Source organism: Heptranchias perlo, chromosome 10 (genome assembly GCF_035084215.1).
Source record: "Heptranchias perlo isolate sHepPer1 chromosome 10, sHepPer1.hap1, whole genome shotgun sequence".
Lineage (NCBI taxonomy): Eukaryota > Metazoa > Chordata > Chondrichthyes > Hexanchiformes > Hexanchidae > Heptranchias > Heptranchias perlo.
Window position 1 is genome coordinate 50,548,607 of NC_090334.1, and position 16,927 is coordinate 50,565,533.

Here is a 16,927-nt window from a genome sequence, read left to right on the forward strand (position 1 = left end):
ATGCCCCCTAACCCTGCCCAAATTTCCAGTCCCAGGGTAATTTGAATGCAGGAGTGGAGAGAGTCGGGGGGTCGCACAAGACTGTGGGTGGATACTTGCTGCAGCAGCCCTCGGAGACCAGGCAGAGCAGAAGAACCACCGAGCTACCTGAAATAATAATTATTTTGGTCAAAATTGTTCTGGCTGCTGATGGAGCTTCGAGTACTTTTACAGGAAGCTCTTCATTGAAACCACCAAGACCCCTTCCACCAACCACTGAATACTGAGGCCTAACATTCACTTCCTGCGTCCAGCGTTCAACATGGCTAAATGGCAAGAAACGTGGTAAGGGTTGTATTTCCCTCATTTACGTTTAATTGGCTTTGTCCACCCTCGTATGGGGGGAATGCATTTTAGGCCAGTGGTTCCACCCACCATGAAATGAGGGGGAAGCAGGGATGCAACAAGGTTCTGCCCACGCCTGCCCCAGATTTGCTGGAAAGTTAACAGAGGCAGAAAATTTAGTCCTTGAACTTTTCATGCAATAACCTTTGGAAGTAAAAGTTGTGTAAACAATGTATTTACAAGGGGCTGTTTAATTTAACAATTATTAAAGCTACTTATTTACTGTTACAGAGATAGGCACCCCCGGTCCATCCATCTCAGTTACTCTCCTCACCCTCTCTCATGAATACTACTCTGCTTGGTTAATACTCCTAGTGGTCTAGCTCAGGTTTAGGTGTCTGGGATCCTGGGCTGCCCTGGATTCTTACTAAACCTGATCAATAATCATTACTTTTCCCCCATACCATACACCACTTTACTGGACAAAAGAATTACATAGCCACATGGTCCTGAGCTGGCTGGATCCCCCATGTTCATTATTTACTTTTGTAACTCTCCTATATGAGAGGTACAAATTATCCTATATGAGAGGTACAAATAAGAAAAGCACTATTCATTGATTCATTTTCTTGGAAATAATCAAAGAACACTTACTTCACTGTCTCTTAACCCATTCTCTGATAAATTTCTTTCCAAATCCTCTCAGTGGATATGTGAACACTCCCCCCATCTCCATCACAAAATCCCACCTTCCCTCACCCCTTCCTCAACAGCAGCACTAAGGGAGATCCACTAGTGCATGCAAAGAATGGTGGAGTGCATCTGGAAAACTCTACTTCAAAGGAATTAGCAGAAAGGTTGGCTTTGACACATAAGGGGCTGAATTCCTAAGATGGTTCTCCCGTTCATCCACTGTAACTTCAGTGGAAGAGGCACTCTGGAAAAATGGCATCAAATTTTTTGGGTTTTCCACAGCTCCTCTACTGATGTTACAATGGCCGAGCAGGAGAACCTCTGAAGAAATTCACCCCCATAATTGTCTTGATAAAAAAAAAACTTGGTTTGCTGAGCATAAAGGGATTTTTATATTCCAACTAAAGACATGATGGGTAATGGACCCATTATGGGCTCAGACACCATTTCTTTTACTTTTAAAACCGCCCTTCTCAAAAAGCCTATCCTCGACACGTTCGTCCTTTCCAACTACCACCCCATCTCAAACTTCCCTTTCCTCCTCAGGCTCTTTGAACGTGTCGTCACCTCCCAGCTCTATGCCAATTTCTCCTCAAACTTTCTATTTAAATCCCTTCTGTCCTCTCTCAGTACCAAGAACTTGTTGAAAACTCAGCTGATCATATCCTATCCCACACTAAGTCCTAATTTCCCATCTCTCCTGTCCTCGGTGACGTACATTGGCTCATTGACTCCCAATACATTGAATTCAAAATCCTAATCATTGTCTTCGCACCCTTCTGTGGCCTCATTCCACCCTATCTCTAGAACCTCCTCTGGCCTTGAGTTTCCTCCTGAAATTTGACCAAGTTCTTGTGCATCCTCCTCCCTTTCATCCCATCATTGGTGGTAGGGCTTTCAACTGCCTTGGCCCTAATTTCTGGAATTCCCCTTCAAAATTCCTTTGCCTCTCCACTTTCCTCTTAACTTTTAAAAATTTTCTCAAATCCCTTTTCAAACAAAGGAATCACATCTCCTAGCTCTCACACCATGGCATGTTGTACATTCCTTTATTTCTTTTATCCATTTTCTTTAATCTCCCTCCCATGTATAGCAGTGTCACGTTTCCAAGTTCATGCTTATTTGGCATAGAAGAGATTTTTGCATTAATTTATATGATGATGCTGCTATGAGATTAAGTTCAGTTCACACAGGTTTAACTCCCATGAATTCTCACATACGACATTAGTTTGAGATAATGGGAACTATCCACCACCTGCTAGAGATATTTGTACCTATAAAGTTTCATTCATTGAGCATAGCTGGAGTCCTAGCAAAATGGGAATGTAGTTACCATAGCCCGCACAGCAAGAAGGGAGGTGGTAGTTTAGGCTGGTATCTCAATGAGCCAATCCTTAACAGAGAGAGCTGGAGAGCCAGAGGTTTACCTTTGGCTTTGTCTCTGTGGAAAAAAGATTGTCTACGGCTGTTTTGAGTTGGGGACAGTCAGAGAGAAAGACAAAAGGGGTAATTTTCAATCTTCACCACATAAAGAAGAATAGCCCAACACACTTCAAAGATAGGCATAAGGAAAACAAATACTGAGCCAGGAAGGGAGAGGTTATGTGGGGTAACAGAAAGCTTGGTTGATGAGATGGGTTTTAAGAAGGTTTTTAAAGGTAGAGAGGGAGATACAGAGGCAGAGTGGTTTACGGAGGGAATTCCAGAGAGATGGAACCAGGAGGCTAAGGCTCTGCTGTCAATAATAGGATGAAGGGAGGTAGGGAGGATATACAAAAGGCTAGAGTCAGAGATACTGAGTTTGTGGGGAGAAAATAGATAAGGGGCTGGAGGAGATTGCAGAAATCAGGTGGGGCACGGCTATGGAAGGACTTAAAGACAACGATAAAAATTTTAACTGTAATGCATTGTGGGATGAGAGTCATTAAGTCAGCGAGAAAGGAATGATGACTGAGTGCAATTTAGTGCGAGACAGGATGCGTGTCACAACTTTTAGAAAAGCTGGAATTTATAGAAGGTGGAGGAAGGACAGCAAGGAGTGTGTTAGAGTCGTCAAGTCTGGATTGGATGAGGGTAGGTATGAGAATTTCAGCAATATTCATGAACCAATCAATTTCCATCTGTTACTGCTTCCCCTCTGACCTCAGAGACTGCTCAAGATCAGTTTCAATGGAAGACTGGTCGTTTGTCGGTCATTTTCTTTGCATTATGTGGGAGTGATAATGTACCCGGCAATAATTTTAACACCCACCTAAACCAGATAATGTTTATGTAAAAGTGCTATTTAGCAGTCGTAAAGCAATATCATACTTCAAGGCATAATTTTAACAGGGCGGTAACATTTTAAGGCTGGTGGATGAAAAACAGCAGTTAAGCTAATTAATTGAGAATGGAATCAATTACCTTCAGCCAGGCAATCATTATGTGACAAATTTACCTGGATGTTTTAGCTACACTCAATTTAACACCAGTCACTGGGATGAAATTTATTTCTAATTATGCAAAATATGGCAGTATTGAAAATAGGTAACTGATATAATAATGCATGAGCAGCCATCATTCATCCAAACAGATGATTGACAGGCATATTTCTGAATTCTGCTCTACGTGTTGCAAATCCACTGTGAATATTACAATATTGTGCTATTCTGAATGCACACGTACATCATGTATGTAGATTGTATTACTATGCTTTTGCTACTGGTGTCAGGTAGGACACCTTCCACTTGAGTACCATCATGTTATCAGGACCCTCAGAGAAACCGTGCCAAATTGAACTGAACAATCGAGAAGCTGTTATAATTCCATATCTGCTGAAGGGTCTATGCTTTAGGTGTTTTTTAAAACTAGCTTAGAGAAAGAATAAAATGACAATGGAGACATTAAAAAAAACACTGGAGACATAAATGAGAAGAATAGACCTACTTTACTGTGATAACTAGAAAAATATTACAAGTGAATAAGTTATTGCTCATTAGAAAAGTAGAGTACATTGTAGTTATCCTCACTACTACCTTTAGATAGATTGTACAACTGGATAGATGATATGGACAAGACACAAATATATCGTAAGTGCAATTTCTACCAGTATTTCACATTTCTGTGCAAAAATATTTTAACAGCTAATCAGTGTTAATCAACAATTTTATCCCCATATCAGAAACAACTAATGCATGGCTTCTTTCATATATTTAAAGTTTAAAAAATTTAGCTGGCAGGCTTTTGGAAGTCATGTCCATCGAAGGATGTTCCACCATTCATGTGGATGCTGGTCCCGTGGAAAGGATTTCAGTTTTATCTAAAATCTGAGTGGCTACACCTCAGAGCAACATGGAGGAGGGTTCCTGATTTTGCAGTAGTAGATTAACTAGAGGACCCATTTACAATGTTAACTCTGTCCAACCAAACTACACAATATTTTCCAGGTGAACCACAGCAATGTGCATCTGGGTGGTCTCAGATCACACATTAGCATGGGTTTTGAAAATGGCCTGCTTCAGCAGCTACATACAGTTCCCACCACTTAAACTACCCATGTTTAATCATTTAAGTCGGCCAAAAAGCAGCGACCATTTTCCATTTCCATTATAGTTAATTACAATGTTGCCGCTTACAGCGTGTTGAGCGCTCCCATGTATTTCGGGCAGAAACAGGTGTTTACTCAGTAGCTCACACCTCATTAAATTGCAATTCCCTTGTATACTTAATCACCTTTAACTGATGTCAGGTTACAGCTTGCACTGCTCAGCACTGACTGCAATAACAAACATGTTCAATAAGTAAATAGCACCTCGTTAAGATGCAATTACCTTGTGTACTCAATCCCCCCTAAGCAGTGTGGGGTTACAGCTTCAATAGTGATTTGCTACAGTCTTGTTCAATAGTAATAGCGCCACCCCTTTAAATCATAAAACGTGCATAGCAGGCAAATCGCGTTAACACCAACATGCCTGCTATAAACAGTGGGAAATTGTATTCGCTCTCCATGCTGCTCTGGGATGTCAGGCCATGCATTAAAGTTGGTAGCTGCCTCCTGTTCTTTACTGGTCCCCTAGTTTTTGAGTGCAGAACTTCTGAATGTTTGAGATACCTCCAAGCAATCTCGGTGTAGGATCAGGCAACAGGGATGAGTCTTCCCATTGCTCAGTGGCAGATCATGTATGCCCCTCCCTGCATATTTATTTTCCAACCTTTGCCATTCCAGCAGGGAGCCTTACACACCAGGAGCACATTGGAGCGTCAGTCCCATGCTGCACCTGACTTTCAACCTTTAATTCAAATCATGCCTAGCATATGCCCGAATATCTGGTGGCACTCTTGGCAGGCGAGGCTCTCGACTGGCTGTCCAAAGTTGGAAAATTACTCCTATAATATTTGGTGCCAGATAATGGGATAGATTTACCACTTGCAACAGGGGGGTAAAATTGGCACTGCTGATCAGCTCCCTCATCATAGGCACCACCCGATTTTTATTTTCATTAAAATACACCCAGGAGGCAAGTTTGAAAAACTGCCCCAATGACTTCTTTCCACTAATGGATTCCTAGCTCTCTGGTGTCTCAGTTGTGCTCTCAGAAATGACAAATTCTTTTGCATTGAATGACGTATGAATTGAAGAAGAACAGCATCTCGTCTGTCGAGACAAAAGGGACAATATACAAGCTATTAATTATATGCAAATATGCTGTGGAACTGAAAACAGACAGCTCAAATGCAGGCAAAGTGCAACTACTGTTTGCAAATTTAGAAACAACATTAAAGATTGTTTTTGGCATTCTGCTGAAGTACAGTTGCACACAATGGTAGATTGCATAGGAGAAACATTAAGTTAAAACTCACCAGATTGTCTGGGACTGCAAGGTAGATGTTTTGCCCTCTAGAATGATTTTGAAGATCTTTGTGTCTCTTCCATTTCTTCAGTAGCATAGCACCTCAACAATGTCCTTTCAACCTTTGAACAGTTTTTTTTCACAAGCCTTTTCAGGTCATTCATTCTTTTCTGACAAGGTTGCGGTGTTGCCAACTTTTCATTGGATGTTGGTACTGAAGTGACTGTCCCAAAGAAAGCATCTTGCTGTTTGCAAACTATTGATGAGAATAATAACTCTCTTGGTGAAACATGGCCAATGCTGTCTCCTTCTGAACTCCACTTTGCATAATCATCACCAGCAGCTTATGATGCCACTTTCATTTGCATACATTATGTAATATATTAACGAGGTTGTTAGGGTGTAGATTTGCATAATGTCAACTGGCTTTTGGTTGGGTGCCTTAGGTTACTACTAGTAGTAAATTAAGATACTGATTTGCAAGAATTGCTGTGTTTAAGCTTAAGAAGTAACTTTGGCTGTTATCACCAAAACTATACCACAGAAATTCCGAGGGAGGCCCTTTTGGAGGCAGTTTTGGGGCAAGCCAGTAATTCCATCTGCCCGCATGGATGTGACCCTGACCCAGGGTCAGGGGTATTTACATATTGTAGGCTGGTTCCCATGCCATTTACAACACTGATAGGTGCCTTGCTGCCACATAAATGGGTCCACAGCCCTGACTCAACCAAGTAAAAAAAAAAATTCTATTGCTCAAACTCTCCCATCAATTCTTCTGCAATCGATTTCCTTCGCGAAATTGGCCTTTTAAATTTTAAACCTGCTCTGAGGCCCTTAGCAACGCAGGATGCCAGAGTTGCATAGACATCCATCACACCCAGCATCACCATGGTGCAAATAATGGGAAATCTATACGATGTATTTTCCTCATTTGCATTATGTCATTATACGCCCACTCACATATGTGCAGCCATATCATGCTCCCACCCCCAATTCAATCACAATTTCCGATGGGCATAAAAAGGGTTAGAAAAACAGTGTCACCCAGCAACAAACCAAATTCCGCACCCCATCCACCCAGATTTCATGTGTTTTCTGCTTTCAGGCCCCTGCAATTTTGGAGCCCATATCTTCAGCACCTGTAAATCCAATTATCTCCAAAATCATAGATTTGAATTCATACCAGTTTGAAAAGATGGCAACTGACTAACCATTGAATAACCTGCTGACACTCATTGTCAATGCTCACATATGAATACTCAACATTTGGGAGAGGTACTGGAGGGCGACTGGCACTCTTGAAACTGTATCCAGCAAGGAATCAATGCTTTCCAGAATGGAGTGGGGGAGGGGGGGCAGAGTTGGGAAATAATTGCCAAGAAGAAGAATGGTCCTATAAGAAATGACCTTAGGCTACCAAATTCCTTGTGAATGGTGACCATAGCACCATATATCGATAGTCTTACTCAGTGGGAAGCTGAATAATTCACACTGGCTCAGTGATGATCTGAGGTTTAATGATAAAGTAAATTACTAACACAGACACTTGGAGCTATACTTTGCATCTTTCTGTGCTGTGTGAACCTGAGGGTACTTGAAAAAATACGTCTTTTAAAAAAAACAGACAATGTACACACAATATACCTTCACTTTTCATTATTATATATTTAAAAGTCATCTTTCCTCACTGAACTTTTTTTGAAATTCCCATTCTTAAAAATGTGAGCCAAATGCCACAATAGATACATAAAGCTTACCTGCTGTCCGCTTTTTGGGGGATTTTGAATTCCTGTTGCGCCCAGATGAAGACATTCCACTTTCACTCATGGAGTCATGTGCAGATGATGCACTTCCTGTAGCTTCACTGTCACGAATCATACTTTCATAGCCACTGCTGCCACCACTATGATAAAAGAGAGCCGTTCTTCCCATGGCTGGAGGCAGCTCTCCACTAAGAACACTGCTGTTGTCACTACCGTGCCCACTGCTGTAGCGTTGAGGTCGTCTTGGTGCAGTTATTTTACTGTATGGAGAAGGCAAGACTGGTATCTGTGATATTTCATCACTGAGGTTGACCCCACTGTCATTCCCACTGTCAGAATCTGCAGATCCTCTCAAATGGCCCATTTTACTGGAAGAGGCCCCAGATGCTAGCTCAGAGACACGGCTGTTTGCTGCCCTGACTGCTTGCTTTGTTCCCATGATTGTTCCTTTGCCAGGTTTACAATTTGCTACCTGTGTTGAACGAGGTATTGTTTTTCCATTTGATGGCACACTGGAACTTCGACCTATTGATTGGGTTAATGATTTAACAGATGTGCTTAACCCCTTTGCACCACTTGTAGAGAGGCTTCGACACTTATTTCCTGATACCACAATCTTATTATTGGAAGCACATTTAGTTTGATTGGATTTACCTGGTACAGGGGCTACTGGAATGGGTGGAGTCGACATTACTGGAGCTGATGGGGACACACCAAGCCTCGGCACTGATCGGCCTGTTCTGCTATTATTGTTGACAGGGTGACCACTTTCCTTAGTCACACTATTCTTGGATCCTACCGATGACAGACTATCACTTCTCTCGAGGGACATCTGACTCCCACAGCGATGCACAGCTTCAGGCTTAGGCATTCTGGATTTTGAATTTGAAATGTTTTTAACAGAGAACTGATCAGATTTTATGTTCATTGGTCTGTTATTATTACCTTCAACAATACAAGAAGCAATATTAAGTCTTCCATCTGTTTCATCCTCTAGTTTGGGTAGTGGTACTTTAACTACCTCTGGACTGGTACATTTTTGGGTACCAGTTTGTGGCGTAACTCTGTTTTTCTGTTCTAGACTAGATTTACGGATTGGAGGTGCTGGAGGTGTCCCATTGAGCCTCGGTAGCATGCTTGCTTTGGGCACTGATGTTTTCTTACATGCAGTTGATTTTAAACTGCTCGTAACTGAAGCAAAATCTCGTTGGTCTTTGGGTATAGCTCCAGCATTAATACTGGTGTGCATTATTGGCATTGTAGCAACCATTGCATTTCCTTTTTTGACTTGTGACACCTTTGCTGGCACATCATTTTTCCTTGTGTTCGCACCAATGGCACCATTCACTCCATTGGATTTATTTGCCATTTCACATCCATCCACAACTCTGTGTGTACAGGAAACAGTTGGATGAGATTTATTAAGCCTAGAAACAGTTTCAGTATTCTGGGTTGTTTTCATTTGCTGTTTTATTTGCCCACTAGTACCAGATTTGGGAGATGACTTAGCTGAAAGTGCTTGATCCTCAGCTTTTGGTTCCAATTGGCTATTTGTGCGTCGTAACCAAGGATCCTCAAGCTCATTTTCTTGTCGTTGTGTGTCTCCACAATGTACTATGCTACTGCTATGGCTCACAGATGAGGTAGGTTTTATTTTCCTGGGAAGACTAGAGTAGCAAATAGGATCTTCTTCAGAAATTGCTGGGATGCGAGAATGTACTGGGGTGCTAGTTTTAGTTACTGATGAATTACTAGTGCCAGTCACAACTTTGCCAGAAACCACTTTGGATAAACTTAAGGCATTGGAACCTTTGTTGGTGTTGACGAGAAATTTATTTGAACTGGTACTTTCATTCTCCAGTTCAGAACAGAATCTAGTATCATTCAAGGTGCTTTTTTGAGCCTGTGTCAGTGGTGCAGTCATGTCTTGCAGCTTGTCAGGTGAATCCAAGTTAAAAGGCCCCAGAGACTTCTCACCATAACTGTAGCAAGACTGCACAACAAAAGTGTCAGAGGGCTGTGCTCCATCACTTTCTAGGGCACAGATACTTACTTCACTGAGCCAGGAGCTAATTGATGATCGTCTGCTACTGTTGCAAAATGAATCATCTGCAAGTGGCACAACAGTGTCCATATTTACTCCAGCAGTGGTTGCTGGTGAGGTATAAGCTTCAAAGTCATCATTGATGCTACTAATAATGCTGACAGGCCGTGAGCCTGAGGCCAGAGCCTGAAGTGAACAATCACTATTAAAGCTAATAATGCTAGCAGGTCGACCACTTTCCAAAATCCCTTCAAATGACAGTTCTTCCACTACTGTAAATACCAATTCATCTTCCCCATTCAGTTCCACAGGCTGCTGCAAAGTCACAGTTGTGGTCAACATATCTCGGTCAATACAACCACTTCGTAATGCTGACCTTAAGCGGTTTATGTCTGATGCACCAGATTGTTTATATGTGCTTCTGCAATGTGCAGCAGCACTTCCAGTTACAATAGACTCCGGTTTATTTGTCACCTGATGGCTCATTCCTACTGGAGGAGTTCTAATCACACAGCCACTGTTGAATTCTGAACAAACTATTTTTGTATCTTTTGTTTGGGGAGGTGGTGGTGCGGGGCTTGGCAAAGGCCTTCTATTGAAAAACATCTTTTCCCTCACAACTGGTGCAGGTGTGGCTTGTGCCTGCTCTTGCGCTTTAGGGCTGTTGGAACTGGGCACGTTTGTGGAAGCTGTGATTGTCTCCTTGATTCCATCTGTTCCAGTATCACCACTTAATTCCATTTTGCTTCCTTCAGCTTTGGTTTGCAGTTTCAAATGTTCTGTTGTTTTAGAGTAAGACGGGCACTTCACTGGAGAACCATTACGCTGCTGCACAGGAATCTGAGTATGTGGACTCTGCCCTTTTTTAGGAGACACTGTTTCTATCGAAGAATGTTTTCCATGTATTTGTGGAGAAGATACCTTCTCTGATGCAGTGGCAGATTGTGTCATCTCCTGTACTGTTATAGATTGCACATTCTCCATCCTTGTAAGGACTGGACTGCTACTACATATGAAAAGTCCTTGCTCACAAGAAAATTTGATGGGCTCTTCACTTCCATCAATGCACTCTAATCTCTCTTGCAATTCAGCAAAAGTATTGCATTTGAAATAGTCCCTTTCAGTACTCTTACCAACAATATCAATTTCTTTGCTTTTCTTGAGATCGTATCTCTTGTTAAGAGAAGGGATTATGGGTACAAACTCTGGTGGCCCCTCATTATCTGTTAGTTCTCGATCAGACAGTGCTGCACCATTGGGACCAACATAAATAACTGTATCACATGATTGTTCACTGCTTGAAGAATAATCTGGGTCACTGGATAATCCTAATACAGGATGATCTGGATCAAGAGCTGTGGTTCTTGGATGAAAGGGCCTTAAATGAGGTGGCCTTCGAATCCGGCCTTCTTCACAAGAACTCTCCCCTCCGGAAGAACTTGAGGCATACTAGTTCGAACAGAAAAGTGTTTATTTTACACAGCAAATAGAACCTCAAACCTAAAAGGTAAGGAACTGAGGCAAAAATTTGAATTTTACAACAATACTTGATGGGAAGTGGTTTACTGTTAGAATCATAGAAATTTACAGCACAGAAGGAGGCCATTCAGCTCGTCGTACCTGTGCTGGCTCTTTGAAAAAGCTGCCCAATTTAGACCCACACCCCAACTTTTTCCCCATAACCCTGCAAATTAGTCCTCTTCAAGTACATGCCCAATTGCCTTTTGAAAGTTCCTATGGAATCTGCTTCCATCACCCTTGTGTGTTCCAGTTCTTAACAATCCTCTGTGTGAAAAAAATGTCTCCTCATTTCTCCTATAGTTATCTTAAATCTATGACCTCTGGTTACTGACCCACTTGCCAGAGAAAACAGGCACTCCCTACTTGCTCTATCAAATCCCGTCATAATTTTGAATACCCCTATTAGGTCTCCCCTTAATCGTCTGCGCTAAGGAGAACAATCCCACCTTCTCCAATCTCGCCACATAACTGAAGTCCCTCATCCCTGGTATCATCTTGGTAAACCTCCTTTGTATTCTCTCTAAGGTCTTGACATCGTTCCTAAAGTGTGATGCCCAGAATTGTACACAATACTCCAGCTAGTGATTTGTAAAGATTTAGCATGACTTCCTTGTTTTTGTATTCAATGTCCCTATTTACAAAGCCAAGTGTCCCATACGCTTTCATAACCGCCTTATCAACTTGCCCTGCCACCTTCAAAGGTTTGTGAATACGTACCCCTAGGTCCCTCTGCTCTTGCACCCCCCTCAAAATAATACCATTTAGATTATTCAATCTCTCCATGTTGTTCCTCCCAAAGTGCATCACTTCACACTTATCCGCATTAAATTGCATCTGCCATGTGTCTGCCCATTTCACCAGTCTGTCTATGTCCTCCTGAAGTCTGCTACTATCCTCCTCATTATTTATTACGTTGCTAAGTTTTGTATCATCCGCAAACTTTGAAATTGTACTCCCTATACCCAAGTCCAGGTCATTTATATATAACAAGAAAAGCAATGGTCCTAATACCGACCCCTGGGGGACCCCACTGCATACTTCTCTCCAGTCAGAAAAACATCCATTCACCACTACTCTCTGTCTCCTATCCCTTAGCCAATTATTTACCCAAGTTACCATCGTCTCTTTACTACCATGTGCTTCTATTTTCCAAATAAGTCTGTTATGTGGTACTTTATCAAATGTCTTTTAATAGTCCATATATACAATATCTACTGCACCACCTTCATCAACCCTCTCTGCTACTTCATCAAAGAACTCAATCAGGTTAGTCAGACATGATTTGCCAGTCATAAACCTCCTTTTTCTCTTTTATTTTAACCTCTATTTCCTCTGTCATCTAGAGAGCTCTAGCTTTGGATGCCCTATCTTTCCTCCTTATGGGAATATGCTTGGTTTGTACCAGAATAATCTCTGCCTTGAAGGCCTATCATTGCTCACATACAGTTTTCTTGGCCAATCTTTGTTTCCAGTCCACTTGTGCTAAATCCCTTCTCAAATCACTGAAATTGGCTCTTTTCCAGTTGGGTATTTTCACAGTTGATTTTTCTTTGTCCCTTTCCATAACTATTTTAAACCTAATTATATTATGATCACTATTACCCAGATGTTCTCCCACTGAAACACATTCCATTTGCCATACTTCATTCCCTAGAACTAGATCCAGCACTGCTTCCTTCCTCATTGGACTAGAAACATACTGATTAAGAAAGTTCTCCTGTACACATTTTAGGAAGTCTTCACCCTCCTTGTCCTTTACTGTTTTTTCTCCCAGTCCATATTAGAGTAGTAATAGTAGGGGACTGCAATTACCCTATTATTTTTATATTTCTCTGAAATTTGCCTACAGATTTGCTCCTTCATCTCCTTATCACTATTTGGGGGTCTATAGTAAACAGCCAGCAATGTAACAGCTCCTTTTCTGTTCTTTAACTCTAACCAAATAGACTCAATCTTTGAACCCTCTAGTATATCGTCCGTCTGTAGAACTGTAATGTTATCCTTAATCAATACTGCCACCAGACCCCCCCCTCTTGTTTTTTCCTTTCCGATCCCTCCTGAATACAATGTAGCCAGGAATGTTTAATTCCCATTCCTGCCCATGTTTAAGCCAGGTGTCCGTTATAGCACTATATCATAACCCCATGTGGCAACTTGTGCCTGCAGCTCTTCAACCTTATTTGTAACACTCCTCACATTAACACAATGCATTCCAACACCATGATAGCCTGCTTTGCTTTTTCCTCCATCTAATTTCTGCTCTTTCTACACTATTCTTTATTCAGTTGCTGTTTGTCCCTCCCAGTTTTCTATGCACCTTGTCTCTCCTCTCTGCTGCTACATCCTGGTTCCCCTCCCCCTTAGTTTAAACAGTAACAGGGTTATAAATGCTTTCTAGGCCCACAGTTGAAACGAACATCATTTGATATTCTACTTAGAGCAAATACTGACCTTGGACTTTTTCTTTCTCATACGATGAATTCGTGCTGCAAGCTGAATGCTCGTAAGGGTTTCTGCATAGTTGGCAGGAGAGTCAGAAATATGGGTGATCATGGTTGTTCTACAGTTTATATTCCCCAGCGATTCTCTCAACAGCATAGTAAGCTTGCTATCTCTATATTGTGCAACAGAACAAATACATTCAGGTACAAAGAAAGTGATGGATTGAGCATTTTAAGTCGATTAACTATTTTATACATCCACTGAAACAGAATTTTCACATTAAGTTCTTTTTCCTATTCGAAATATAATCAGGATTAGATTGCTTTTAATGTGGCATCTCATTTCAGGTATAGAAGAACAGAATCCAACTACATATAATTCTGTTCTTCAAAATCACTAAAGCAACTCATTTCATAATGAAAGCTCTCCAGGCATGAACATTAGCTTAAAGTTTTGTAAAATGTGGGGCGATATGTCCTTGCCTGGAGAATACTTCATGTGACTTCAAACAAATGTAAGCACAGTAAATGGTACTGCAGATAATTCATATTTAGCATAATTAAAAAGACTTTCTTAAGAAGATAAACAGATACTTTTATTGTTGCCACAAATGCAATGAAAATGTTCACTCATTGGCCCTGATTCTCCGTTTGTGGCCATTGGCATTGAACTCAGAAAAATCAAGCAAAATGTCAACTGAATTGCATTCAAGTATGAAAAGCTATTTTTCATTCAGCAACTCCTCAATAATGTTTACATGAAAATAAAATGATGGAGAGCCACAGGAACACCGTTTTGTTCCCATGCCTTTTTTTACTCATAACCACGTACTCATTGTTGGCTCTTTCGATCAGATTATTGACAGAAAGAATTTCAACTCTGAGATCTGATAATTCAACACAGTCCAAAGATCAAACCTGCTACCGCTGAGCCACACCAGATGATGCCCACAACCCCCAGTTGGTTAGCCGACACACCTGGCCATGCATAGCAGTGCCAACCATATGCAGGGTCCCTAAGTAGGCTCAGAGCACAGAAACTCTCACATTTAGAGTCTCCAGGCAACCCACCCCCACCCCCCCCACTTTACCCTGATGACCTTCTAAAAGGTGAGCAGGGGTTCTGTTCCACAAGATCATTCAGGAAACTTGGGTGCAAGGTTGGGACCTGCAACGGCTGGCCCTGGCCTAGTTTCTGGCCATTCTGGCAGAATTGTGCCAAAGTTGCAGTGGAAGTCCACTGGAACAGCTACAGATTTTAAGCCCCAATATTTTTAAAAATAAGAAAGGACCATTAGATCCAAAAAATGCTAGGCCCTTTTTGACCTGAAAAATCTATAATTTTTTTTAAAAGTCAGGGTAACTCCTTATTTCTTCATAGCTTATAATCTCTGCAGCGAAATGCTTTTCTCAGAGTTCACACTTATTTCTTCATGCATGTTACTCACTTGTATGGAACATGTTTAGCACCATTGACTAATGCCAAAATGACATTGCCTAGAGCTGAAAGTGACAGACAGAGGCCACCACCACCATCCCGGCTCTTGCTTAGAACCTTTTCACAGCTCCCCAAATCAACCAGATGTAAACGACTACGCCCTCCTGACACTGCAAAAATATAGTAAGATGTACAAACCCAATTAGACATTCTGAATTGATTCAACTAACAGACATGACAGGGTTTAAAGGTAATTACTCAGATTGGCAAAAGTTGGGAAATGGTGTTCCACAAGGATCAGTGCTGGGACCTCTGTTGTTCACCATTTACATAAACTATTTCAACTCGGGAATCGGAAGTATAATTTCAAAATTTGCAGTCGACACCAAATTGGGGGGGTGGTGTAGTTAACACACTGCAACAAAATACAGGAAGACATGACTAAACTTGCAGAATATGGGTGTAATTGGCAAAATGAATTTCAATATAGACAAGTGTGAGGTGCTGCATTTTGGTAGGAAGAATAAGGAGGTCACATATTGTTTGGATAATAAGAGTTTAAATGGGATAAGGGAGCAAAGATATCTCGGGATACAGATACACAAATCACTAACAATAGTGACGCAGCTTTAAAAAGGCAAACCAAGCACTGGGTTTCATTTCTGGAGGGATAGAATTGAAAATTAGACAAGTTATGTTAAACTTGTATAGAACCTTGGTTAGACCACACTTGCAGAACTGTGAACAGTCTAGTCTCCACATTATAGAAAGGATATAGAGGCATAGGAGAAGATTGAAAGAAGATTTACAACGATGATACGAGAACTGAGAGGTTATACCTATCAGGAAAGATTGAGCAGGCCAGGGCTCTTTTCTCTACAAAAAAGGACTGAGGGGTGACCTGATAGAGGTCTTTAAGACTTTGAAAGGGTTTGAGAGGGTAGACCTAGTGAAGATGTTTCCACTTGTGGGGAAGACCAGAACTAGGGGCCATAAATATGATATTCACTAATAAATCCAATAGGGAATTCAGGAGAAACTAATTTACCCAGAGAATAGTTAAAATGTGGAATTCACTACTTAAAGGAGGAGTTGAGGTGACTAGCATTGATGCATTTAAGGAGAAGCTAGATAAACACATGAGGGAGAAAGGAGTAGAAGGATATGCTGATAGGGTGAGATGAAGTAGTGGGGGGAGGAGGCTCGTGTGGAGCATAAACACCGGCACGGATCTGTTGGGTCGAATGGCCTATTTCTATGTAATTCTATGTAATAATATGCAATAATGCCAGTGTCTAAATGAAATATTAATGACAGGCAACATGTGAAGTTTTCTGAGAAGTCAGGTAGTAGCTGTCACTTATTAATAGTAAATTTGTTGATATACCATCATCTGTGGCTTCCATATTAGCAAAATACATTTATTTTAGAATTAGAATTTGGCATTTAGAGTGAACATACTTCCCCCTTTGCCGCTTTTTTCCATTCGATATTGGTAAATGTGAAGGGTAAAGAGCATATGGGAGTTTCTTCTTTCCTCTTCATCGCAATCTGGCCTACTGGTCCTTCTGGAGGCTATTGCTGCATCAAGAAAGTAGGCGGCTTTCTCTGCCGTGGGGGCTCTCAGCTCACTTTGATTCTGAAGCTGAATATGAAGAGAAAAATATTACTAATTGGAACAGGGTTGCATTTCTGCTCAATAGATTAGCTCTCTGGGGCAATTAGTAACAAAATATGTATACCAAGGGAGCAAAGATGAAAAAGTAAATCCAAAAGAGTGACAGTGACATTTTAAACATAACTAAAACATTTCAAAGATCCTTCATTGCACAATGGAAATGCAGTGAGTTGAGAATCAGTATCAAAATACTTGT

General features: G+C 41.2%; 1 protein-coding gene across 3 annotated transcripts in view; it reads right to left on the reverse strand.

Moving 5' to 3' along the window:
* kif26ab (kinesin family member 26Ab) overlaps nucleotides 1-16,927 on the reverse strand; it is a 176,284-nt gene that overhangs the window by 21,288 nt on the left and 138,069 nt on the right. For 2 of the 3 annotated variants that reach the window (XM_067991715.1, XM_067991714.1), the window contains exons 9-12: nucleotides 16,515-16,698; nucleotides 15,064-15,223; nucleotides 13,626-13,788; nucleotides 7,604-11,102 (exon numbers count right to left, since the gene is read on the reverse strand). In XM_067991715.1, coding sequence (XP_067847816.1) covers nucleotides 7,604-11,102; nucleotides 13,626-13,788; nucleotides 15,064-15,223; nucleotides 16,515-16,698 — 4,006 coding nt within the window. Of the gene's footprint in view, nucleotides 1-3,974; nucleotides 5,651-5,856; nucleotides 6,103-7,603; nucleotides 11,103-13,625; nucleotides 13,789-15,063; nucleotides 15,224-16,514; nucleotides 16,699-16,927 lie in introns of those variants that run through there. The other variant, XM_067991716.1, reaches the window with a different exon arrangement.